General features: G+C 40.4%; 1 protein-coding gene across 2 annotated transcripts; it reads right to left on the bottom strand.

Annotated features, from left to right (window-relative positions):
- Window positions 1-1,736: 1,736 nt before the first annotated feature.
- On the bottom strand, window positions 1,737-27,361 carry C3H5orf22 (chromosome 3 C5orf22 homolog). Of its 2 annotated transcripts, XM_010378017.2 has the most exons (9): window positions 27,163-27,361; window positions 25,199-25,344; window positions 23,727-23,876; window positions 20,741-21,170; window positions 18,443-18,505; window positions 18,066-18,187; window positions 14,542-14,608; window positions 7,897-8,036; window positions 1,737-3,829 (listed from the first exon to the last, which is right to left on the bottom strand). In XM_010378017.2, exons 1-9 carry the CDS (start codon window positions 27,241-27,243, stop codon window positions 3,700-3,702), a joined length of 1,329 nt encoding a protein of 442 aa, XP_010376319.1. In that variant the 5' UTR covers window positions 27,244-27,361; the 3' UTR covers window positions 1,737-3,699. The 2 variants fall into 2 exon arrangements, with proteins under 2 accessions (XP_010376319.1, XP_010376320.1); XM_010378018.2 differs by lacking the exon at window positions 25,199-25,344 and having other exon boundaries at window positions 27,163-27,221.
- Between the last annotated feature and the right edge of the window lie 84 nt (window positions 27,362-27,445).

Raw genomic sequence — 27,445 nt, 5'->3', positions numbered from 1 at the left:
ACACAGCAGAGTAGGACAATGAATATTTATAAAACTGACCCTCCCTTTCATGTGACGCTTAAACAAAAGAGTCAAACACACAGAGACAGAGAATAAAACAGTGGTTCCAACGGGCAGTGGGGAGGAGGAAATGTGGAATGTAGGTCAAAGGATTCAAAGTGGCTGGCACACAGGATGAGCGAGCCTAGAGATCTGATGTGCACACGAGGACTACAGTTAATAATACTGCATTTAATTCAGGATTTTACTAAAAGAGATTTTAGGTGCTCTTGTCACATACATACACACACACACACACACACACACACACACACACACACACACACACAAAGGGCAACTATGTGAGAAGTGGATATGTTGATTTACTTGACTATAGTAACCATTTTACCATGTATATACTGTATACATAGTATACATATGTATATATTGATATATGTATATCAAAACATCATGTTGTACACCTTAAATGTTTACAACAGGCCGGGCGCGGTGGCTCGTGCCTGTAATCCCAGCACTTTGGGAGGCTGAGGCAGGTGGATCACGAAGTCAAGAGATCGAGACCATCCTGGCCAACATGGTGAAACCCCGTCTCTACTAAAAATACAAAAATTAGTTGGGCGTGGTGGTGGGCGCCTATAATCCCAGCTACTTGGGGGGCTGAGGCAGGAGAATTGCATGAACCCGGGGGGCGGAGCTTGCAGTGAGCCGAGATGGTACCACTTCACTCCAGCCTGGCGACAGAGCGAGACTCCGCCACAAAAAAAAAAAAAAAAAAAAAAAAAAATTACAACAAAAAATGCTGATCCTTATCAAAGTATCAGTATACTTTGAGAAGGCAAGACTGTATGTCAAGCATTTCTGAAAGATATCAAACAAAAACTCCTGAAGTTTCACTAAAGTGCTCTCTCTTGAGATGTGCGGTGAATGAAAGAATCTTGTACTGAGAAACACACCACTGACTATAAACCACTGGCAGTATGATGAATTTACTGCCAGCAATCCAGGGCCGCTGCTGCAAAAACAAAGTCAGGACTAGGAGAGATTATCATAAAAAGAGTGAAGAAGGCCGGGCATGGTGGCTCACACCTGTTATCCCAGCACCTTGGGAGGCTGAGGCAAGAGGATCGCTTGAGCCCAGGAGTTTGAGACCAGCCTGGGCAACATAATGAGACTTCATGTCTACAAAATAGTAATAAAAAAAAAACCTAGCATGGTGGCACACACCTGAAGTCCCAGCTACTCAGGAGGCTGAGGTGGGAGGATTGCTTGAGCCCGGGAGGTTGAGGCTGCAGTGAGCCAAGATCATACTACTGCATTCCAGCCTGGGCAACAAAGTGAGACCCTACCTCAAAAAAAAAAAAAAAAAAGAAAAAAAGTGTGAAGGACATTGACTAAGAGCTCCTTGAGAGGCTAGAACACATAGAGACCCATGCCTATAGGAAATATTTCTAAAGACATCTAAAATTGACAGTCAAAAGGTTATTGTGAAGGGCTGGACTTAAATCTTTTCCCCCTAGATACTAGAAAATACACAACTTATTAAGTTAAAGTATTTGCTTACACTTAAGTCACATTTTTTAAAAAGCCACTAAAATCCCATGCTTTAATGGTATGAGTACACAGTTCAAAACACTGTACCATGGTATCCCCTCACTGGTACTTAGAACACAAATGAAACACATCTTGATAAAGTATCTTCCTATTTGGAATGTGCAAGACATAATTTACTAAGTTGATTCTTTTCAACTCTTAGGGACTGAATTTTATTCTCAAAGAGATGATCACAGAACATGAGAATTAAACAAACATTCCTATAAAAGAAACTGATGCTTTTATTCAACCTGAGTTAAAACCACAATGAATCATATCAGAGTTCATGGGAATCATAATAAATGAATAGTTAACCACTCACAAAATCAAAGCCATCGACATACTGAGATAACACACATTAATTAGTGCTATAGTTCAAAACATACCCTTTATTTAGCACGCAAAATAACCATAAAAGTAATGTCTATACGCTCTAACCAAAAATTTTAAAAATTAAAAATAGCACAATTCTAAGATTCTGATTTTACCAAGAAAATAAACCCTTTTTTTGGCACATGTTGTTTTATCAAAATGGAAAGCTGAGTCAGGCTGCTCTGCTTTTCACAACATAAATAAGCATTCATGCTATCACGCTTGGGAAATTAACTCGGTGACAAAAAATTCACTGGAAAATAGAATCCTTGGAAAAATGGGGTCAGGTGCCATCCACTGAGAGGCAATGATAATGTGTGTCCTTGGTTATTAGCACAAAGTCAGGCAGCACACTATAATTTTAGCTACATGCAACTCTATAGGAACACATGTGGCCTGAAAGTTACAGGCAAGAGTGAAAAGAACTGCTGTGTAGGGACTGAGGAATGATGGGTGTTTGTTTTTCTTTAAATGTCATTTCACGTTTTAAAGGAAAATAAATCAAGTAGGTAGGTAAAAATTACTGAACTAAAGAGATGCTAAAGATCAGAAGACTGGCAAATTGAGAAAATCCAGTTTCATGATTAAGAGTGACTCAAGAAGGATGTCTTAGTCATGAAGAGGGTGGTGGAAGACAGTTTATATCTTTGGGTATTTACGGCAGGTCAGAATTAAAGATTTACCTTTTTCGTTACTGTTTACATAAAAAGCTGGTTTATCTGAAAAAAGTATCAATCCAGACATGCCAATAAAGTGGCTCTTAGGGACTGTATTACTGATCTACAATGACCGCCTGGAGGCACAAAAGACCCTGAAGGACTTTTTTGATTAGCAAAACAAAAACAAAAACAAAAACAAAATCAGCAAAGCAAAAAACAGTTAATTTTTGTTTGGTCAAGTTTACTCAACCAGACCACCTTGATACCAACAATGCTGGAGAGCATTTGGCAAGAGCAGGACCACAATGCCAAATTCCTTGGAAAGGCAGACTTCCTGTGATAATTTCACAGATTGGCAAATTTGTGGGTTTTTTTCCATAGTAGCTTTTGAGAATGTTAGTTTCTGGCTGGGGCAGTGGCTCACACCTGTAATCCCAGCACTTCGGGAGGCAAAGGCAGGTGGATTGCTTGTGCCCAGGAGTTCGAGACCAGCCTGGGTAACATGGTGAGACCCCATCTCTACTTTTATAAAATTAAAAAAAAAAAAAAAAAAAAGAGAATGTTATTTTCCTATAAGGCCAGGGTGTCCTAAGTACGAAGACATGTCTGTTGTTGTCCATTCCTTCAAAACATTTCTCATAACCCATAATTTATTTCTCATCTGTCTCCCCTGAAAGGGCAGGGGCCTTGTCTATTCTGTTCATTACCATATACCCCAGCACTTAATAATGTCTGGTACATGTAAGTGCTCAATAAATATTAGTTCAATGAATAAATGAAGTATGAATGAATCTCATACAGTCCAACAGACCTGGGGGGAAAGTGGAAAAAACAAAAACCCTAAAAAAAAACTTAAGGAAGACAGATAAGCATCAGTTGGGGTTATTAGACTTAATGCCAAAAAATTTACCATCATTCCACAACTGACAATAGTTGTTTAGAGATTCAAAATATCTGAAAGATTTCAGTTGAAAGTTAATATAAAAACAGTGTTCTCTGGAAGATTCATTTACAAATAAATTAATTAAAGGCCTGTTACCAAACCAAGATACAATAGGAGCCTAATGTTTTGTTTGTTTTAAGATGGAGAAGACTCTGCTGCATGCACTTGGAGGTCTAGATTTCCATAGAGGGCACGTAGCATATTGAGGACCTTTTCTTGAATGGTGTCAACTTGGTCAGAAGGACAGTAATCATCCCGACTTGACCTAGAACCAAGAAGAGAAAGAGAAAGAAGAAAAATACACATAGGATAAAATCATACTGTGAGGAAAAGCTGCATGTGTTGATTTCAATGTAAAACAGAAATTAAGGTGTGCTGAATTTTGGATCAGTATCAGTTGAAAGCTAGTAAAGGTTTACCTTGTGTTAGGCACCTCACATAAATTATGTTCTTTAATTTTCACAGCAACTTTATGAAAGAGGCACAATTAGTATCCCTTTAAAGATATCTGAAACAAACAGATTAACCTGTGCAAGGTGAAATGTGGCATGAGCCTTAGTGCTTGATTGCTAGACCACTGTTTGCCTGAAAGTGAGATGTTGCTTGGGAATACAGGGGCTTAGTATCTTAGTGATGGGACATCTTTTATTATGTGTGTGCTACGGCTAGAAATGATGAGAGTCGAGGTTTTCCAACTGATAAAAGGATTCTATTTCTAAAAATGATTTGTTAACCACAAAATTACAAAGGATCCATGGCTTGGTCCAAAATGAAATGTGGCGATGTGCTGGTGTTGGATTTACTTTCCTAGGCAGTAGGAAGCAGAAAAAAGCAAAGTAGGTTGGGGCAGATATCTGTATTTTGGGAGTCTTTCCAGAACTTACCAACTACAATCTGAGTTGCGCTGGGCAGTTACAATGCTGCTGCCAATTACAACTGGATTAACCAGTGTCTCCTAGTTCTGGATAAGGGTGAATAAAGCCTTCTAGAGGATAGAGTGAGAAGAGCAGCACAGAAATCTTTATAGAAGGAACTAGAATTAGTTATCTGGCCTACTCCTTAGTACAAGTATTTCAAACCTAAAGAGATAATCTGTAAGACCACTGATAAACTCCACACTCTGCTAACCAGGTTATTTTTGTGGCTTGATGTGAAAATTTAAGACACAATAAATAATATAGAGAACTTTAATCTTTTAAAAAAATTTTTCTTGAGACCGTCTTGCTCTGTTGCCCAGGCTGGAGTGCAGTGGCACAATCTTGGCTCACTCCAATCTCCACCTTCTGGGTTCAAGCGATTCTTCTGCCTCAGCCTCCTGAGTAGCTGGGATTACAGGTGCCTGCCACCATGCCTGGCTAATTTATATATTTTTAGTAGAGACAGGGTTTCATCATGTTGGCTAGGCTGGTCTTGAACTCCTGAACTCAGGTGATCTGCCCACCTTGGCCTCCCAAAGTGCTGGGATTATAGGGGTGAGCCACCAGGTCTGGCTTGAGAAACTTTATTAAATACTAACATATACATATGGACAAAGGCCTACTTTATTTTTCGAGACAACAGCTTCCTTTGTTGTTTAGTGGCATGATCATGGCTGATTGCAGCCTCAACCTCCTGGGCTCAAGCAATCCACCCACCTTGGCCTCCCAAAGTGCTGGCGTTACAGGTGTAAGCCACTATGCTCAGCAAGACCTATTTTAAAGTGTCATATGTAAAAACTCAATTTATAAGTCTTAACAAATAAAGCGTACTGCAATACTTTTGGAAAGATTTTTGACTTTTTTTTTTGAGACAGGGTCTCATTTTGTCACTCAGGCTGGAGTGCAGTGGCATGATCTTGGCTCACTGCAGCCTCAGCTCCACAAGTAGCTGGGACTATAGGCACATGCCATCATGCCCAGCTATTTTTTTTTTTGTTTGTTTTTTTTGTTTTTTTTTTTGTAGAGACAGGGTTTTGCCATGTTGCCCAGGCTGGTCTCAAACTCCTGAGCTCAGGCGATCCACCCACCTCCAACTCCCAAAATGCCAGGATTACAGGTGTGAGGCCACTGCACCTGGCCAATTTTTGACTTCTTTAAACACTATTAGAGTGGTTCTTGATGGGAGCTACTCCCATGAAGGTGTTTTGAAAATCTTAGTACATTTTTGATTGACACAATGAATAGGGGACACTACTGACATTTAGGGGACTGGGACAAGAGGGCTGGGCTGCTAGAGAAGCTTGCAACAGGCAGGATCATCCTGCAATATGAATAGCTGTCCTGTGTCTTGAATGTTTTCAAAGTCTACTGAGTACTCATGTAAGTGAAAAAGTGATTTTTAATTTTTTGAGCCTATGACATAGTTTGGCTGTGCCCCCACACAAATCTCATCTTGAATTGTATCTTCCATAATTCCCATTGCAGTGGGAGGGACCTGGTGGGAGATAATTGACTCATGGCAGTAGTTTCACCCATACTGTTCTTGTAGGTAGTGAATAAATCTCATGAGATCTGAGGCTTTTATAAGGAGAAACCTCTTTTGCTTGGTTCTCATTCTCTCTTTGCCTGCTGCCATCCATGTAAGACATGACTTGCTCCTCCTTGCTTTCTGCCACGATTGTGAGGCTTCCCCAGCCACGTGGAACTATAAGTTAAATTAAACCTCTTTCTTTTGTATATTGCCCAGTCTCAGGTATGTCTCTATCAGCAGCACGAAAACAGATGAATACAGCCTAGAACTAAACACTTTTTTATATAGAAAAGTATTTTTAAAAAATGCATTAAATATGAACTAAATTTTCCAGGAACGCAACTACACTGTAAATTGGGGAAAGACTGGACTTTAATTGCAGATCCTTATGAAGAGGCTGTTCAATGACTGAAAAAATGTCATTATGGCAATGCTGTTCATGGCATCTGGTCAACACATGGTATCTGCATTTGTAACTGCCACATTTACATCATGTAGTGTAACTGCTACAGTACATTTTTAACTGCATGTCTTAAATATGTGAGTCTAGTTTGGCATTTTAGTATGTTTTATTATCAATTACTTTAATTCCTCCTATGTGTATAGGTATTATGTGTATAGTAGATTATATTACATATATAATGTATATTATCTACATATATTATGAATATTATCTATATATATTTAAATTACATATAGGTAGGTTACATTAATGAGGTTTCAGAATGAAAAGGATGTTACAAAATGTTTGTCATGAATTACATATTATTAGCCTGGTACTTAAAGTACTTATTTTAGAACCTCATACTTCCATACACAACCAGCCCAAAAATTAACATAGGAAAGCATTATTAAATTGTTATAACTATTCAGCAATTATATTCAAATTTAAAACATGGCAACAGCTAAATATTAATTGGTAGGACACAGAAATGAGAATTCTTGTGTTCATCTGAATCTTACCAATTGCAAAGAAAAGATAACAATAACTACACTGTTTGCATATCACCACTAATAGGGAAGAGAAAAAGGCCAGGTGCGGTTGCTCATGCCTGTAATCTCAGCATTTTGGGAGGCCGAGGTGAGCAGATCACCTGAGGTCAGGAGTTTGAGACCAGCCTGATCAACATGGAGAAACCCTGTCTCTGTGAAAAATACAAAATTAGCCAGGCGTGGTGGTGCATGCCTGTAATCCCAGCTACTTGGGAGGCTGAGGCAGAAGAACTGCTTGAACCCGGGAGGCAGAGGTTGCAGTGAGTCAAGATTGTGCCATTGCACTCCAGCCTGGGCAACAAGAGTGAAATTCCTCTCAAACAAACAAACAAAAAAACCAGGGAAGAGAAAATACAACATCTAAATTTTGAGCTGAGTAGGTAAAAAAAATTTGTATTATTTTATTAGTAATCATTATATTTACCTACAGAAATTGTATTAGCTTCCTACTGCCGCTATAAAAAATTGCCACAAACTTAGTAGCTTAAAGCAACACTAAATTATTATCATATACTTTTGGAGGTCCGAAGTCCTAAAATAAAGGTGTCGACAGGGCTGCATTCTTTTTGTAAGATCCCAGGGATAATCTGTCCCCTGGCCTTTTCTAGCTTCTAAAGGCTGCCTGTGTTCATGGCCTCCATCTTCAAAGCCGGCAGGGCAGAATTTTCTAATCACTCTCTCTGATTCTGACCCTCCTGCCTTTCTCTTCTAAGGACCCTTGTGATTACATTGGGCCCACTTGGTGAATCCAGGAGAACCACCTCATCTCAAAATCCTTGAGTTAATCACACTGAGAATTCCCTTCTGCCATATAATGCAACACATTCACAGGTACCAGAGATTAGGATGTGCACATCTCTGGTTTGCTATTATTCTGCCGAACACACTTACCTTGCAATTGTCACAAGAGTAGGATTTGGCAAATTTTTCAGTAAATAATGCACAGATTGAATAAGATACTCTATTTCTTGTTCTGTGCTGATATGGTGAGGAAGTTCTGAATAATCGCAGGTTAAACCAGCCTGGTGAACCTGAAAATAAGACAATTAAAAATTACACTGTATGACAGTTGTTTTTATAAGCTTCTTTAATCATTAATGGCCTTATTGACAAATCTTTACTTTTATTGATACATAAAAGATGTGCATATTTTCAGGGTACATGTGATAATTTAATACATTCATAATAGCATATACAGATCAAATCAGGGTAACTGGAATATCCAACACCTTAAATATGACAAATTTTTAATTTTTAATATCTTTATGCTTTGGGATTATTTTTTCCCTAACAGTTTCTATGTCATAAAAGTTATCTGCTCTCTGAAGTGTTGGTAGAACTCACCTATATACTGTCTGGGCCAGATGCCTCTTCTTAGAATAATTCTTTCCTTCTTTATTTTATGATTATTGGTCTTTACTTGAGTTAATTTCGGTAATTTGCATTTTCTATCAAATTATCCATTTCATCTAGATTCTAAAAAGTTGAGGCTTGGCATGGTGGCTCATGCCTGTAATCCCAGGACTTTGGGAGGCTGAGGCAGGTGGATCACCTGAGGTCGGGAGTTTGAGACCAGCCTGCCCAACATGGAGAAACCCCGTCTCTACTAAAAATACAAAATTAGCCGGGTGTGGTGGCACATGCCTATAATCCCAGCTTCTCCTGCTAAGGCAGGAGAATCACTTGAACCCGGGAGGCAGAGGTTACGGTGAGCTGAGATCGTGCCATTGCACTCTAGCCTGGATAACAAGAGTGAAACTCCGTATCAAAAAAAAAAAAAAATAAATAAATAAAAAGTTGATACAAAACTGTACATAATATTCTCATCTCATTTTTAACACATTATTTTACTTACTTTTAAAATGTTAATACATGCAACTAGTACTATATTCCAAGCTTTGAGAGGATACAAGATAAATTTGTCCTACCTTATTTAACTAACTGTTTTCTTGTGTATCCTTTATGTGTAACCATAAACTACTGCTATCTACATATGTGTTTTAAATTTAAATGAATGATATCCAGTCTCAGCACTAAACTAAACTTGCCTGAAAGTTAGAAGTGGCTCACACGCTACCATTCTGCAACCTTAACTTTAATGTTTTGAAAAATGGAACTTAACTATGTCATAGTTTTGCCTAGAGGATACAAGTCAAAGCATGAAAAAACATACTAATCAACTATTTCACTAGAGGCTCTGGATACACATCAACAGTTTAACCGGCAATAATCAGTCAGTGTGATAAAAGGATGAATTCTGAATGTTCATTTTGCCAAAACAGTAAAACTATTTAGCGTTCTCTCTCTGCAGCTGTAGGCACATCATAATTGATTACATAATCTGTGACTGAACCCTAGCCATTCCGTCCCCCAAAAAACATCAAACCCACCCAGCGAAAAAAATCCAGATGCAATGTAATGATTAAAGCAGACCTGCCTGCAGACATATTTGATAATATTGTATGCGCTCAAAGCATTTTCTTTCTCGTTTTAAATATGACACAAAGTCTCACTCTGTTGCCCAAGCTGGAGTGCAATGGCACGATCTCAGCTCACTGTAACCACCCAGGCTCAAGCAATCCTCCTGCCTCAGCATCTCAAGTAGCTCGGACTACAGGCGTGTGCCACCACATCTGGCTAATTTTTGTACTTTTTGTAGAGACAGGTTTTGCCATGTTGCCCAGGCTGGTCTCAAACTCCTGGGCTCAAGTGATCTACCTGCCCTGGCCTCCCAAAGTGCTGGGATTACAGGTGTGAGCCACCGCTCCTGGCCTCAAAATATTTTCAAACCTTAAGTATCTTGCAATGATCTTAAATACCATTTTTAAAAAATGTAAGTCTTGGCTGGGCACGGTGGCTCACGCCTGTAATCCCAGCACTTTGGGAGGCCGAGGTGGGTGGATCACGAGGTCAGGAGATCGAGACCATGGTGAAACCCTGTCTCTACTAAAAATACAAAAAATTAGCCGGGTGTGGTGGTGGGCGCCTGTAGTCTCAGCTACTCGGGAGGCTGAGGCAGGAGGATGGCGTGAACCCAGGAGTCGGAGCTTGCAGTGAGCCAAGATCACGCCACTGCACTCCAGCCTGGGCAACAGAGAGTGACTCCGTCTCAAAAAAAAAAAAAAAAGTAAGTCTTGGAAGCGTTTATTCAGGGTAACTTGAATGTATGCTCCCGGGAAAAAAAAAAAAAAAAGTTAAACAAAACAGTGTAAGTCTTGGATTTGCTCAGGTTTCACCAAAATATTCTTTTGCTCATTATATGGTTTTGCTGTATCTCCACTAAAATCTCATCTTGAATCGTAACTCCCACAATTCCCATGTGTCATGGGAGAAACCTAGTGGGAGGTGATTATGGCAGCAGGTCTTTCCTGCACTGTTCTCATGACAGTGAATGAGTATCAGGAGAACTGATGGTTTTTTTTTGTTGTTGTTTTGTTTTTTTTGAGACGGAATCTCACTTTGTCACCCAGGCTGGAGTGCAGTGGCATGACCTCGGCTCACTGCAAGCTCCGCCTCCTGGGTTCATGACATTCTCCTGCCTCAGCCTCCGGAGTAGCTGGGACTACAGGTGCCCCGCCACCACGCCTGGCTAATTTTTCAGTAGAGATGGGGTTTCACCATGTTAGCCAGGATGGTCTCGATCTTCTGACCTCATGATCCGCCCGCCTCAGCCTCCCAAAGTGCTGGGATTACAGGTTTGAGCCACCGCGCCCGGCCGAGATCTGATGGTTTTATTTTTTTTGAGACGGAATTTCACTCTTGTTGCCCAGGCTGGAGTGCAATGGCACAATCTTGGCTGACTGCAACCTCCACCTCCTGGGTTCAAGCGATCATCTTGCCTCAGCCTCCCGAGTAGCTGGGATTATAGGGATACGCCACCACGCCCGGCTAATTTTGTATTTTTCATAGAGATGGGGTTTCTCCATGTTAGTCAGGCTGGTCTCAAACTCCTGACCTCAGGTGATCCACTCGCCTCGGCCTCCCAAAATGCTAGGATTACAGGTGTGAGCCACCGTGCCTGGTCGGAGATCTGATGGTTTTAAAAACAGACGTCTCCCTGCAGAGAAGCTGTCTCTTCTTGTCTGCTGTCATGTGAGATGTGTCTTTCACCTTCTGCCATGATTGTGAGGCTTCCCCAGCCATGTGGAACACTAAGTCCATTAAATCTCTTCCTTTTGTAAATTGCCCAGTCTTGGGTATGTCTTTATCAGCAGTGTGAAAACAAACTAATATAGTAAATTGGTACCAGTATAGTGGGACGCTGTTGAAAAGGTCCTTGAAAATGTGGAAGCAACTTTGGAACTGGCAGAGGTTGGAACAGTTTGGAGGGTTCAGAAGAAGGCAGGGAAATGTGGAACAGTTTGGAACTTCCTAGAGACTTGTTGAATGGCTTGGACCAAAATGCTGATAATGACACGGACAATGAAATCCAGACTGAGGTGGTCTTAGATGGAGATGAAGAACTTGCTGGGAACTGGAACAAAGGTGACTCTTGTTATATTTTAGCAAAGAGACTGGTGGCATTTTGCCCTTGCCCTAGAGATGTGTGGAACTTTGAATTTGAGAGATGATTTAGCATATCTGGTGGAAGAAATTTCTAAGCAGCAAAACATTCAAGAGGAGACTTGGGTGCTGTTAAAGGCATCCAGTTTTTTTTTTGAAATGGAGTCTTGCTCTGTCACCCAAGCTGGAGTGCAGTGGTACCATCTCGGCTCACTGCAGCCTTCGCCTCTCAGGTTCAAGCGATTCTTTGCCTTAGCCTCCTGAGTAGCTAGGATTACAGGTGTGTCCTGCCACACCCAGGTAAGTTTTGTATTTTCAGTAGTGAAGGGATTTCGACATGTTGGTCAGGTTGGTCTTGAACTCCCGGCCTCAAATGATCCACCTGCCTTGGCCTCTCAAAGTGCTGGGATTATAGGTGTGAACCACCGCACCTGGCCAAGGCATTCAGTTTTAAGAGGGAAACTGGAGCATAAAAGTTTGGAAAATTTGCAGCCTGACAATGTGAAAGAAAATTCCATTTTCTGAGAAGAAATTCAAGCTGGCTGCAGAAATTTGCATAAGTAACGAGGAGCCAAATGTTAATCCCCGAGACAATAGAGAAAATGTATCCAGCGCATGTCAGAGACCTTTGCGGTAGCCCCTCCCGTCACAGGCCTGAAGGTTTAGGAGGAAAAAACTGTTTCATGGGCAGGGCTCAGGGTCCCAGTGCTGTGTACAGCCTAGGGACTTGGTGTCCTGTGTCTCAGCTGCTCCAGCCATGGCTAAAACGGACCAATATAGAGCTCGGGCTGTGGCTTCAGAGGATGGCCTTGGCAGCTTCCAGTTAGTGGTGAGCCTGCGAGTGCACAGAAGTCAAGAATTGAAGTTTGAGAACTTCTGCCCAGATTTCAGAAGATGTATGGAAATACCTGGATGCCCAGGCAGAAGTTTGCTGCAGGGGCAGGGCCCTCATGGAGAACCTCTGCTAGGGCAGTGTGGAAGGGAAATGTGAGGTTGGATCCCCACCCAGAGTCCCTAGGGGCACCACCTAGTAGAGCTGTGAGAAGAGGGCCACTGTCTGTCCTCCAGACTCCAGAATGGTAGATCGACTGACAGTTTGTACCGTGTGCCTGGAAAAGCTGCAGACACTCAACACCAGCCCATGAAAGCTGCCAGGAGGGAGGCTGTACCCCGCAAAGCCATAGGGGCAGAGCTGCCCAAGACAATGTGAACCCACCTCTTGCATCAGAGTGACCTGGATGTGAGACATGGAGTCAAATACGATCTTTTTGGAGCTTTAAGATTTGACTGAAGATGGACTTCAGACTTGCATTGCCCGTTTGTTTGGGCCAATTCTTCCCATTTGGAACGGCTGTATTTACCCAATGCTTGTACATCCATTGTATCTCGGATGTAACTAACTTGCTTTTGATTTTACAGGCTCATAGGTGGAAGGGACTTGCCTTGTCTCAGATGAGATGTTGGACTGTGGACTTCTGAGTTAATGCTGAAATGAGTTGAGACTTTGAGGGACTGTTGGGAAGGCATGACTGGTTTTGAAATGTGAGGACATGAGATTTGGGAGGGGCCAAGGGTAGAATGATAAGGTTTGGCTGTATCCCCACCCAAATCTCATCTTGAATTGTAATGCCCACAATTCCCACATGTTGTGGGAGGAACCCGATGGGAGGTGATTGAATTGTGGGGGTGGGTCTTTCCTGTGCTGTTCTCATGACAGTCAATGAGTCTCAAGAGATCTCATGGTTTTAAAAACAGGAGTCTCCCTGTACAAGCTTTCTCTTCTCCTGTCTGTCACCATGTAAGACATGCCTTTCACCTTCCGCCATGACTGTGAGGCCTCCCCAGTCATATGGAACTGTAAGTCCATTAAATCTCTTTTGTAAATTGCCTAGTCTCGGGTATGTCTTTATCAGCAGTGTGAAAACAGACACCTCTTATTTTAAAGAATACCAGCAAATTCTTATAAATGTAATCAATACTTAATACTTCAGTTTTAGTCAAAGTGGTCTGATTGTATTCCATAAGTAAATAAAATATGCAAACTCAGCTTACTGAAGTAAGAGAAAGACCACACTAAGAGGCAGGACTTGGAAGTCTTAGCCCTGGCATCAAATCTGAGAAAAGTCACTTGAACAATTTTTTTTTTTTTTTTTTGAGATGGAGTCTCGCTCTGTCACCCAGGCTGGAGTGCAGTGGCGCGATCTGGGCTCACTGCAAGCTCTGCCTCCCGGGTTCACACCTTTCTCCTGCCTCAGCTTCCCAAGTAGCTTGGACTACAGGCGCCCGCCACCATGCCTGGCTAATTTTTTGTTATTTTTAGTAGAGACAGGGTTTCACCATGTTAGCCAGGATGGTCTCGATCTCCTGACTCGTGATCTGCTGGCCTCGGCCTCCCAAAGTGCTGGGATTACGGGTGTGAGCCACCGTGCCCGGACACTTGAATATTTTAAGCTGTAGCTTTCTCATCTCAAGTACCGGGTCAAATGGGAAAATATATGCTTCAAAGACTACAAAATGATATACAAATAAATTATGACTAAAAGTATCTTTGGCTATAGCATTCAGATCCCTGTTGACAAACAGCTAACACATTTAAAATATGCTAGTCACAGCTCTCTCTTTTTTCTTTTCTTATGGTTTTTACAAACAGAAAAGTTTTTAAATAGGGAAGAAAAGAAGGAGGAAGGGAGTATAAATACTCATCAATAAAAAATGGACCATTTTAGAAATGGTGTACTTTTCTTTTGTCTGGTGAAGAGAGATCTGACCACAGACAAAACTAAAAAAATACACAGGACTTTTGCTTCATATGTAAAATTGAGGAAAAAATGTTTTTCCTGGAAAACTTTTCCAGGAAAACAGTATTCTGTTTCAATGTATGTATTTTTTCCCCTCATTTCTTTTCTTAATAATTATTTCACACTTCACAGAAACACAAACAAAAATGAACCACTTTAACAAAAAGCAAATTCTTCTACCCAGAAAATTGTCTTTACAAAGGGTCAATTTTACATGTTAATATAAAATATTTACCATTTCATAGTCTGGTACTTCCATCCGTTTTTTCAAACTCTGTACAAGGGGAACTAGTGATTCCATTCTGGAAAAAAGCCATCCCACTCAATTAAACATCACAACCACTGCAACTAAAATGACAATAGTAAATGATACATTATACTAACATTTACCATAACAACATGCTTCATATGGTACTTGGGAAATAAAAGATAAAGCTGTTCAAATATCTTAAAATATTAAGAAATAAAAGTTTCCTGTTTTCTTACCCAAAACATTGATATAACACTGATATAACATTGATGCTTTTAAGGTATTAAGTTTAGGTGGACCTTTTGGAAGCTCTGATTGGCTAATGCTTCTAGCGTTTTAATTCCTCCTCCACAAATATTCACTAATTTGCTGGAAGTAAAGAAAGAAAGAAAAAAGGAGGCATGGAGGCCTGCCTGCTTGCCCACTTGTCCTGTTACTTTTTCCTTTTTATTAATGACATTTTCTAGGCCTCTGGACCCTAACCAACCACCTCACTTCCCTAGACATAGTGAAGCCTCCATGCTGAGGGTCTGGCTCTTTAGGGTCATGGTTAGTTTGGGGAGACTTTTCTTTCAGTGTCATCTACTTTTCCTTTATGCTATTTTTTCTCCCTTCAATACCAAGCACAGCCTAAACTCACTACTGTTGCAGTCTTATCATATCTTCAAGTCTGTGATAGAACTCTCTGCTGGTGACGAGAAGCTCACTGGGCATGCTCAGTAGGCAGAGTGGGTTTCAGTGGAAGTCTGTGGGCTGGACTTAGGATTCCAAGGTTTCCAGGCCTATTTTGTTGTTGTTGTTAAAGTTTTAAACTTAGCTTGAGACTTCATGAAATAACAAAATAATAGGTTTTTTTCAGTATTTCTAGGAAGACTCCTGTCCTGTGACTTACTTCTCTATCTCCCTCTTCTATCATTTCAAAAAAGAGGGAATCATTTTAGAACCCTATACTGAAGAGGAGAAAGCATTAACTGATGTTTTTTTTCCTTCTTTTTTTGAGACAGGGCCTCCCTCTGTCACCCAGGCTGGAGTGCAGTGGTGCAATCTCAGCTCACTGCAGCCTTGACCTCAAGTGATCCTCCCACCTCAGCCTCCCAGGTAGTTGGGGCCACAGGTGCATGACACCATGCCTGGCTAATTTTTTGTATTTTTTTGTAAAGACAGGATTTCACCATGTCATCCAGGCTGGTCTCGAACTCCTGAGCTCAGGTGATCTGCTCACCTTGGCCTCCCAAAGTGCTCAGATTATAGGCGTGAGCCACCACGCCTGGCCATTAACTGATGTTAAAGTGCCTAATCAATACTTACTGATGTGACTAATATTACTTTGAATTATTCTTCCACATCACTGCTTTGTTAGTGTCAATAATTAAAGCTTTATGATGTTTACATTTTAGGGATGCTTCTGAATATTTTAAGTAAAAATTACAATGAGTATTTTGAATAGATAATACATGCACATAGCAAAAGAAATAATTTATCACTTGTATACTTCATCATTTAGCCATAGAATTCCTTTCCCCAGAGGCAACCACTGTTCCAGGTTCTTCCATATTCTTCTAGAGATCTGCTGAATTATTTTTAATAACCATAACATGACAAATCTTAGTGGTTGTTCATGTTCTGGTCTAAAGTATTATTGATTCTAATTTCCCGTTTTATCTTGCTATCTTACAACTGATTTTCTTTTGTTTACACTAGAGAGAATAATATGACAGTTTGTGGGAGATTACTTTTTAAATAAGCTAGTTCTGGTTTTCCTATGCTCATGGGGACAAAAAGTTTGTCTGAATGGTTTTATTTTAGTTTTCTAGCCGTTTGAGATTACATGATTTAAGAATTATTTTAGAGAAAAATCACTGTAATATTTATGTCAATATTCTTTCACGCCAGCTTCAATACCAAAGACTTTTACTGAAAAAGAACTCTCTTCATACTTTCAAGGTAATATGAACAGTCAGTCAAATAAATGACCTGATGGAGAATCTAGCCTTCAAATACTGTTCCTTCATGTCAAGAGATTGAAAATACCCTTCCACTTATATTTGGGTTTTCCTTAAAAGAAGGTAAGTTTTTGCACTGGGGTTTTTTTTTGTGTGTGTGTGTTGTTTGTTTGTTTTTTTGAGATGGTGTCTCACTCTGTCGCCCAGGCTGAGTGCAGTGGCGTGATCCCGGCTTATTGCAAGCTGCGCCTCCTGGGTTCATTCCATTCTCCTGCCTCCTATATTCTCCTGTAGCTGGGACTGCAGGCGCCCGACACCACGCTCAGTTACTTTTTTCTTTTTTTTGTATTTTTAGTAGAGACTGGGTTTCACCGTGTTGGCCAGGATGGTCTCGATCTCCTGACCTCGTGATCTGCCCGCCTCAGCCTCCCAAAGTGCTGGGATTACAGGTGTGAGCCACTGCACCCAGCCGAGTTTTTGCATTGTAATTTACTTGTCAAGTAATTTACTTTTCTGTTGTTAGGTTAGTATTTTTTTCTTATTCTACTTAGAACAGGGAATGTCTATGTACTACTCATCTTTAATTCTCTTTAAGACCTCGTACAGTATTTCATATTTAGGGGCAGCTACCGCACAAAGACTAAAAACATGCCCACTTACTATGTGACTTTGGGCAATTTCCTTAACCTTGGTTTTTTCATCTATAAAATTGACATAATAAGAATAAAACTATAAGGCTGTTGTAAGGAGTACATGGGATAAGGCAAGGAAAAATATTAGATAAAGGGTACACAGGCCGGGCGCGGTGGCTCAAGCCTGTAATCCCAGCACTTTGGGAGGCTGAGACGGGCGGATCACGAGGTCAGGAGATCGAGACCATCCTGGCTAACATGGTGAAACCCCATCTCTACTAAAAAAATACAAAAAAACTAGTTGGGCGAGGTGGTGGGCGCCTGTAGTCCCAGCTACTTGGGAGGCTGAGGCAGGAGAATGGTGTAAACCCGGGAGGCAGAGCTTGCAGTGAGCTGAGATCCGGCCACTGCACTCCAGCCCGGGCGACAGAGCGAGACTCCGTCTCAGAAAAAAAAAAAAAAGGTACACAGAAAATAATAATGTCTACTGTTGTTAGTAAATGTGTTGAAATTTAATACTAATTCTTTTTTCTCTCTCTTTCTTTTTTCAGACAAGTCTCTGTCACCCAGGGTAGAGTGCAGTGGCATGATCACAGCTCACTGCAGACTCAAAGCTCAAGACTCAAAGCTCAGACTCCTAGGCTCAAGCAATCCTCCCACTTCAGCCTCCCAAGTAGCTGGGAGCAGTGGCTGTAGTGGCTACAGGTAGGTGCCACCATATCTGGCTAATTAAAAAACTTTTTTTTAGAGACAGGGTCTTACTACATTACCCAGACTGGTCTGGAACTCCTGGCCTCAAGTGATCCTCTCCTGCCTCAGCATCCCAAGAAGCTGAATACTAAGTTTTTAAAAGCAATGTATCTTGCAAATTTAGGAACATATCTAGGACCGAAAGTTAGTAGAGTTGGGGGAAAAAAATGTTTGAGAGTCTTACCCAGGGTTTGAAGCCCATCTCTGTACAGTTTCTTCATCATCACCATCACACAAATCAGCAAAAGTGGCTTCTAAATCCTCTAACTGATGAATTCGAGTATCAACAATATCTATCAAATCTTCCTTTAAATACATTGAAAAGCTGAGATTATATAGTTATTCTTTCAAAAAACGAGCAACATTCCATTACAAAAAAAACTTGGCTCTATTAGTTAAAACACAGTTTTCAAGGACTAACCATGGGCTTTGCCAATACACACACACACACATACACACTCACTCACTTTCATCAGTCTTTGAGATCACTGTAGTAATTTGCAAGATATTATTAGTTATATGATAAATGAATAAAACCCCAAAGAAACAAATGGAGGATACCTCTGTTAGGTTGGTGCCAGGTTTCTTAAATTTGTACAGCTCTTGTAAGATTTTGTACTCTTCCTGGAAAACAAAACAAAAAATCCACATACCAGAAGAAAAAAAGTTAAAAATTTTTAATGATATGCTTTAAGGAAGAGACAGCCTTGCTTGTGATACAAGAACATCTTAGATAATTATTTAAAGGTTTGTATGGGAGAATGAGGCAAAATGTATACTTTAGATTTTTATTGTAATAATTTTATTGTAAATATTGTAAAATTTATTTTACTGTAAATATTACTTCTTCAAGGCAACTCTATCCAGCTGGGCATGACAATACTATGTAAAAATTACCTAAGGAAGCATACTTGGTGGCTAATGGGTCACGACATGAAAATATTTTAAATAATATTCCACTATATAAATGGCATGTCCTAGGATATAAACAGACTTCAGCTGTTTACAGGAAATAGACGTATCTTTAATAACAACAACAAAGAACTCCCCATGTCCACTTTGCAGCCATTTCTCTAACAACAGAAGAGAACTCTGAAGTACAAAGGCAATACTGGAGGCAGAATATCAAAGACATAGAACCTCGGTCAGGAGGCTCCACTAAGGGGAGAAAGAGGTTTGCTATACAAACTTTGTAGGATAATGTTTCCCCTTGTTTAGCACAGCTACATGGATCCATTATATAGGTGGGTACACCTGGCCCCAGTAATCCTATTTAGGAGTATTCTCGGAAAGAGGTTATACCCAAGAGCTAAAATTCATTAAGCACAATGTTGTAGCACATCTTCAGTGCTTTATTCATTATAACAATCCTGAGTTGGGTATGACTATTATGGGTCGGAAAGATTAAGTAATTTTCCTAAGATCATATAGCTAATAAACAGTAGAGATAACAATAGAACTTAACTCCCCTAACTTTTGAGCATGCTTCTTTTTTTTTTTCTTTTTTGAGATGGAGTCTCACTCTGTCACCCAGGCTGGATGGAGTGCAGGGGTGTGATCACGACTCACTGCAGCCTTGACCTCCCAGGCTTAAGTGATTCTCCTATCTTGGCCTCCCAAGTAGTGGGACCACAGGCACGTGCCACTATGCCTGGTTAGATTAAATTTTTTTTTTTTTTTTTTTTATAGAGATGGGGTCTTGCTACATTGCCTACACTGTTCTCAAACTCCTTGGCTCAAGTGGTCCTCCTGCTTTGGCCTCCCAAAGTACTGGGATTATACGCGTGAGCCACCGTACCCAGCCTGAACATGCTCTTAAAAAAACAAAAGATGAACATCTGTCTTTCCTAATGATATTTAAAAAATTGCTACTAAATAATAGAGTGTAATATATGTTTTTAAAAAAGTCTATTGTACCAAAGGGTCTAAAAGCTATAAAAATCCCTGTGTTTCCAGGTTTCCTGATAGCACTCTAAAATGAATAACTGCCACTGAATTTCTTATGTAACCTTCTAGAAACTTTCATTACAAATATTTACTACAAATATTTAGGTGAGTAATCAGGCACGTCACTGTTTAAGGAATAATCTGTTATACAGGATTCATGTATAGAATATCTCTGGAAAGATACACAAGAAACTGATCACAGTATTTGTTTCTGAAACAAAGAACTGAGGGAATAGGGATAAGAGAGTGTGCTGCTTTTCAATGTACATTTGTCCCTTGGTATCTGTGGGGGATTGGTTCGGGGACCTCCTGTGGATACCAAAATCTGTGGATGCTCAAGTCCCTGATATATAATAGTGTAGTATTTGCAAATAACCTATGCATACCCTCTTATATGCTTTAAGTCATCTCTAAATTACTTATGGTATCTAATACAGTATAAATCCTATGTAAATAGTTGTTATATTGTATTGTTTTTTATTTGTATTATTTTTTACTCTTGTATTGTTATTTCTAGTTGTTTTTTATTTTTTCTGAATATTTCCTTTCTGTGGCTGGTTAAATCCACGGATACAGAGGGCTGACTGTATATACCTGTACTGTATGATTTAATTTTTATCCATCACCCATGTATATATTACCCCAATTAATAAATGCAAAATAATGAATACTATCTACAGCAGGAGTTGGCAATCCACAGCCTATAGCCTGTTTTTGTATGGCCCTCAAGTTAAGAATGGTATATACAACTTTAACAGGTTTAGAAAACAACAGAAAAGGGTATTAGTAGAGAATGTGAACCCCAAAGCCTAAAATAATTGCTAGCTGTCGGTTGAAAGAGTTTGCTGACTCCTCATCTAGAGAAAAGCCATACAATTCTCAAGATCTATGTGTTAAAAATACAATATTTACCTGAGTGAACATTTCTTTGAAGGGATTCTTCACTGAAAAAAAATCCAAGTCAATATCTAAAACAAATGCCTTCCCTTTCTTCAAAATTTCCAGAATCTCCCCAGTGCTGGCGGCAGTCTGGCATTCCTGATTTTCAGAAGAACATGAACATGATGGTTCTAGGCAAGTCTGGTCACTTCTCTGTGTTGCTGCGTCCTTTTCCAGTCCTTCTGAAGAAGAGTCACAGTTAGTAGAGGCAGTGTTTTCCGAATCTTCCAGGGCTAGCTTTGGTTTCTTAGCAGAAGACACTGCATCGTTTTCTTCTTGATTGTTACAGAGTTTATAAGGTTTTACCATAATTACATCCAATTGTAAAGGTTTTTGGTTCTCTAGCTGGTCTTCAGGTACATACAGACCATCACTTAGGAAGTAATGATCTGTACTTGTAACCCTGAATCAGAGGAAAAAACAATTTTTAAGAAGAATGGGCAAATTAGTTGACATTTCACTATGGCATGGCAGAAATATAAGAACGGATCTATTTGACAAAAACTGAGAGCAGTCTCTAGTATTTGTACTTCCTGTTCTTCTGTAGAAATAGCATTCCTCAAATGCTTAGCTGGACACACAGCTGCCCCACATAAAGACTACATTTCAGTCTGCCTTGCAGCCTGGTGTGGCCACGTGATTAAATTCAGGCCAGTGGTTGTGAATGGAAGAAAAGCATACAGAGCTTTGCCCTCCTGTTTCCTGCTCACTGGCATATGAACACAGAGGTGGCAAGCCACCTTGGACTATAAAGACAAGGGCAGTATTCTAGAGATGGTGGTGCAAAAAGATAGAAGGAACTAGGGTTCCCCAAACTCTAGAGCTGCCACATAGGCCTGGACTGTGTACACTGAATTCTAATACAAGAATAAACTCTCTTATTTAAGCCAGTGTTCCTTTGTTCTCTCTCATACCAGCTGAATCTTTATCCAAAAAATCACTGAAGAGAAAAATTTCATCTGGAAATAATTTCTCTTAATAGAAACTCCCCGACATATTTTAGAGCTTTGTTAATTTCTATATAACCATAATATTTTCAATATGAAAGGTGACTGTAAAAGCTATTTTCCAAAAATAGATTAATGACATAGTAAACTAATGTCCAAGTTTATTAAAACTGTACAACCCTAAGATGAGGCTGTATCCCCCAACCTAAATTAATATTCTTTTTAATAACAACAGTTTTCCTGTGTTCCTATCATACAAACATAAAAATATTTGTCAAACTGAACACCTACATGTATGTGTCTATTCCATGAATTTTTACTTGCAGGATTAACCAAAATCATGAATCAAAATCTTCCAGAATTGTTAATCACACACAGAGTTTCAAATGTCTGTGTCAGATTGCTGAAAATTATTTGATTTTGTAGGTTAGATCAGGCCTACCCACTGAAGCACTCAATAAAAACCCTACTACCACTTCACACATACCTGTAGTATGTACAATATTTATATGCTGAGTCTTAATTATTTCTTTTGAATTATATCGGAAATAAATACAATTTTCATATATCACAACCAAGCCATTTGTGTGGATAAGAATATATACCACAAAAGTTAATTGTGTCATTAAGAATAAATTAGAAATAAAGTATCATTTTCGGCCGGGCGCGGTGGCTCAAGCCTGTAATCCCAGCACTTTGGGAGGCCGAGGCAGGTGGATCGCGAGGTCAGGAGATCGAGACCAACCTAGCTAACACGGCGAAACCCCGTCTCTACTAAAAAATACAAAAAAAAACTAGCCGGGCGAGATGGCGGGCGCCTGTAGTCCCAGCTACTTGGGAGGCTGAGGCAGGAGAATGGCGTAAACCCCGGAGGCGGAGCTTGCAGTGAGCTGAGATCCGGCCACTGCACTCCAGCCTGGGCGACAGAGCAAAACTCCGTCTCAAAAAAAAAAAAAAAAAAAAAAAAGAAATAAAGTATCATTTTCAGTGAGGAAGACTATCTGATTTTCAATGTATTACCATTTCATTCCATTATCCCTAAGGTTCTAGAACGTTATGGCTATACTGCTTAAAATATTTATCCCATCACAAGAGAATTTTAAAGTCAAGAACATATTGATATTTCTAAAAGTATTATAGTATCGCAAGATACAGAAAACATTGGTTAAATAGCTTATACAATAAAAACAGTTGCACATGTATCTCAAGTCAGAGGATACGGTAATTTACTTTAGATTAAGTACTTATCTGAAACTAATTATATTATAATCAAGAAAATTAAAGCCCCAAATCTACTCATTCAGCAGTTGGATTTATAAAAAAATCAAAGTGAGATAATTTTGCCCTTTCACTGCTAATTATTGTTTTTTTTGTTTTTTTTTTTTTGAGATGGAGTCTCACTCTGTTGCCCAGGCTGGAGTGCAGTGGCACGATTTCAGCTCACTGCAAGCTCCGCCACCCAGGTTCACGTCATTCTGCCTCCTCAGCCTCCCGAGTAGCTGGGACTACAGGTGCCTGCCATCATGACTGGCTAATTTTGTTTTTGTATTTTTAGTAGAGACGGAGTTTCACCATTTTAGCCAGGATGGTCTCGATCTCCTGACCTCGTGATCTGCCTACCTCGGCTCCCCCAAAGTGCTGGGATTACAGGGTGAGCCACCGCAGCAAATTCAGCAGACAACAGTTACATTGAAAGGAAACAGTAAAATGTACTACTGAATATATAAATCTATAAAATACTTCAACGGCTTAAGGAGTTAATCAGCAATGAAGCCCAAATTGCAGAGGCTAAAGATCACATTCAAAATCTAATTTGACCAGCAACTAAATATAAATGGTACATGAAGAACATCAAGAGACTTAAAAGTTTGTTCTTCATGTTTTGAGAACTCTTTGGAGAAGCTGAGGCTTAATCTGATCCTATTTGTGTGCAGAGACTTATGAAATTATTATAGGAATCCAAAATAAGAAACGTTCAATCACGTCCATATTCACAAATATGAGGAAATTACCTGATTGTTGTGGTAGAAGTGTCTTTACCTACTAAAAAGTGGTGTTTTCCCTCTCTGATTTGCTGAGCCCATGTGGGATGAAACCATACTACATGTGAAAAATGGCCAGCATAAACCGCAGGCATAATCCAATTTTCAATACTTAATTCTCTGGAAAAGAAATAGACAACATTAGAACTTTTAAGTGTTTTTTTTTTCCCCAAGTGTAATTTCACCCACAACATTTTAAGACCACAGGTCTCAAAGTATGGTCCCTTGGGTGGTTCCTGAGACTTTTTCAGGGACATCACTATTACAAAACTATTTTCATGAAAATACTAAGGTATTATTTCCTGTTTTCATTTATTGACATTTGCAAAGATGGTACAAAGGCACTGGTGGGTTAATGTTCCAACATTAATTAAGGCAGCAGCACCAAACTGTTAGTAGTTACTATATTCCTCGTTACCAACCACTGCCAAAATAAATAAATAAATAAATATAAAAGTTTCATTTGAGAACATCTTGATTTTATTAAATTTCCATCTTGAGTATACATTTTACAATATTCTGTGTGGCAAAATGAGAGATGCACAGAAAGCTCTCCTGCTACATAGTTTGAAGCACAACAGTTGTCTCAAGGAAAAGCACTTGTTGTGACTGAAATTTGAGGTGAACACCATTTATCTTGAAAGGAGTGATCAATAAACTATGGTTATTCACACTTGATACTGAATTGCTGAATTCTACATTTCAAATAAGCTTAAATAAACTACTACTTTTCAAGTTTTTGTGCACTATCAAAGAATATTCACAATTATCTGAAGAGGCTATGAAAATACTCTTTCCTTTTCCAATTACATGTCTGTGAAAGCCTGAATTTTCATCATATTTTTCAACCAAAACAACATACGGCAATGGAGAAATGCAGAAATAGACATGAGAATTCAATGGTCTCTATAAAGGCAAATATTAAAAGGATTAAACATTGGCCAGGCTGTTTTTGTAAACAAAGTTTTTTTGGTTTGTTTCTTTTAAGAGATGGGGTCTGGTTGTGTTGCCCAGTCTGGAGTGCAGAGGCTATCCACAGGCTTGACCACAGCCTGGAACTGCTGGCCTCATGTGATCTTCCCACCTCAGCCTCCTGAGTAGCTGGGACTACAGGCTCATCCACCATGCCCAGCTTGTAAATAAAGTTTTATTGGAATACAGCTACTGTCATTTGTTTACACAGTGCCTGTGATTGTTTTCACACTACAAAGGCAAAGATAAATAGCTGCACAAAGACCATACGGCCAGCAAACCTAAAATATTTACTAACCTGGCTCTTTAAGAAAGTTGTCAACACTTGTTCTAAATAAAATGAAAAGGCAAAAAGACAAACAAAAACCCCCCAAACCCTTGAGTTTAGCAGTCTATTTCCTATAATTACTTATAATCTACCGCAAATTGTACTTCAAACACAAAAGACCATGAATAAAATCACATATTACCCGAAGAGTGTTTCCTTATCAAACACAGTGTCTGCTGGCATATTCACAGGAATAAGGAGGTCTGGATGTGAGTCAAAATGTAAAAAACTTATATTACTGGCAGGAAGATGCTTTGAGCCTATGGCCCGGTATATAAAGGGTAGAACCTGTAAAACACACAGGCACACAATCAGAATTAACACTGAAACCATGAGCACACACTCAACTGCAGACTGAAAAATGCTAAAATGCTAAGTAATGCACATAATTGAAAGCATACTATGTTGCTGAAAAGTGGAAAAAGATAAAATTTATTGTAGATGGTGCAGATGATGATAATCTCGAGCATTACTTTGTCCTCAGAACTTTCAACCTGCACCTCTAGCTGCCTTCCTGCTGCCACCTAGAACTCAACAGGTCATGTGGGGAAACAGACCAGGACTGGGGCTCAGGAACAAACTACCGCTTAATGCCTGTCCTAACATTAACTAGGTGTTCAAGGTATCCTAGGTCTCAAAGCATTTTTTTTTTCCTTTAAAAAGGGATAGGGTCTTGCTCAGTCACCCAGCCACCAGCAGTGGTGTGATCATGGCTCACTGCAGCTTTGGGCTCCTGGGCTCACGCGATCCTCCCACCTCAGTCTCCTGAGTAGCTGGGATTACAGGCATGCACCACTACGCCCAGCTAATTTTTTCACTTCTATTTTTGTAGTGATGGGATTTCGCTCTGCTGTCCAGACTGGTTAGGGTCTTTTTGGTACCCTTAGAATGGTGGGGTTGGGCTAGGTGGTCCATAAAGGCCATTTCTCCTCTTACATCTTCTCTAATTCTAGGTTTAATACCTAATTTGAAAGCACCGTCTAACCTAGGCTTTCTCATTATCTCAAGGTCATAGACACCATATCCAGGTCCTGAGAAACCTATCTTCCTCTCCTATTAACTGTCAGTATCAGTAAATCCCTTTTATGTTTTAACATCCATAGAACCGCCTCCCATCCCAAGCCTACTGATGCTACTTTAAAACAAATTTATTAGATCCATGGGGCTCCTTTGTTGACTTGGATAAGTCTAGATTAAGACACCAATTTAGTTACTGTAAATCAGCACGGCCATAAACATGGAAACCCTTTTTAGTGTTTATCTATGCGGGGCACCGTGTTAAAATATATATTTTTTACACAATATGGGCCGTGTGTAGCAGCTCACGCCAGTAATCCCAGCACTTTGGGAGGCCGACGGGGGCCAATCACGTGAGGTCAGACGTTCAGACCATCCTGGCTAATATGGCGAAGCCCCGTCTCTACTCAAAATACAAAAATTAGCTGGGCACGGTGATGTGTGCCTGTGATCCGTCACAGGCACTCAGGAGGCTGAGGCAGGAGAATCGCTCGACCCCAGGAGGCGGAGGTTGCAGTGAGCCGAAATCGCGCCACTGCACTCCAGTCTGGGCAACAGAGAGACACTCTGTCTCAAAAAAGAAAAGAAAAAAAAAAAAAAAGAGTTTTAAACACAATATGCACACAATAATACTCCTAACAGCCCTGTGAGTCCTACGATTACTGTCCCCATTTCACATCAAAGTCCACATAAGGCCTCCCATCTAAACAGCAGGGCTGTGGTGGCGATCCCAGGAGACACTTGGAAGCCAGAGTTAATTGCAGGTTACGGTCACAGGGCTCTGCAGCCAGCCTGTCCAGGTTTGAATCCCGACGCCACCACCAGTTGTTTGGTCCTGGGATTTGGGGGCAAACCGAGGTAAATAAGTTGCCTCGACTCGTAGGAAGCTCCCATAAATGTTAGTTCTCGAGAATTCTTCCTAGTTAGCTGTTTTGGGGTCCTCCCCACAGCAACGGAATCGGGCAGTTTAACTGAATCGGGAGGCCAGACTCTCTGGCCTCCGATGCTAAGGTTGCGCCGTCTGCTTGGTCCTCTGAGCGTCACGGTTTCCGCTGATTCTGCCCCAGAGCCCGGCCGCCGTCCACTCACCTCTTGATGATCCTCCACCACCCACACTGGGAGCTTGGGGTAACGCCGAAGACCAGCGCGCCCTCCCGCGGAGTCACTCATGTTTTTGCACCGATCAGCTTTGCAGCAAAGCGGCGGCAGCTGGACAAGACCCGGGAAAGCCGGCTCAACCCGGACTGCCCTCTCCGGGCGGAAGCGCTCCCTCACCCGGTTGTGTTTTTGGATTGGAGGATGTAAAGGAGGGGGTGGGCTCCAAAGGGTTCTTTGCTGACGATTGGTCTAGACGTCCATCGCTTTCGTTGAC

This window comes from Rhinopithecus roxellana, chromosome 3 (assembly GCF_007565055.1).
Source record: "Rhinopithecus roxellana isolate Shanxi Qingling chromosome 3, ASM756505v1, whole genome shotgun sequence".
NCBI classification, from domain to species: Eukaryota; Metazoa; Chordata; class Mammalia; order Primates; family Cercopithecidae; genus Rhinopithecus; species Rhinopithecus roxellana.
This window is presented reverse-complemented; position numbering and strand designations above follow the sequence as displayed.

Excerpts from the sequence above, each read along its gene's own strand:
- C3H5orf22 (XM_010378017.2), bottom strand. The coding sequence starts at position 27,243 with ATGAGTGACTCCGCGGGAGGGCGCGCTGGTCTTCGGCGTTACCCCAAG. Across the intron at positions 25,345-27,162 it reads TGGTGGAGGATCATCAAGAG|GTTCTACCCTTTATATACCG; the intron begins GTGAGTGGACGG and ends TGTGTTTTACAG. Across the intron at positions 21,171-23,726 it reads ACTTCTACCACAACAATCAG|GGTTACAAGTACAGATCATT; the intron begins GTAATTTCCTCA and ends CCTCTGATTCAG.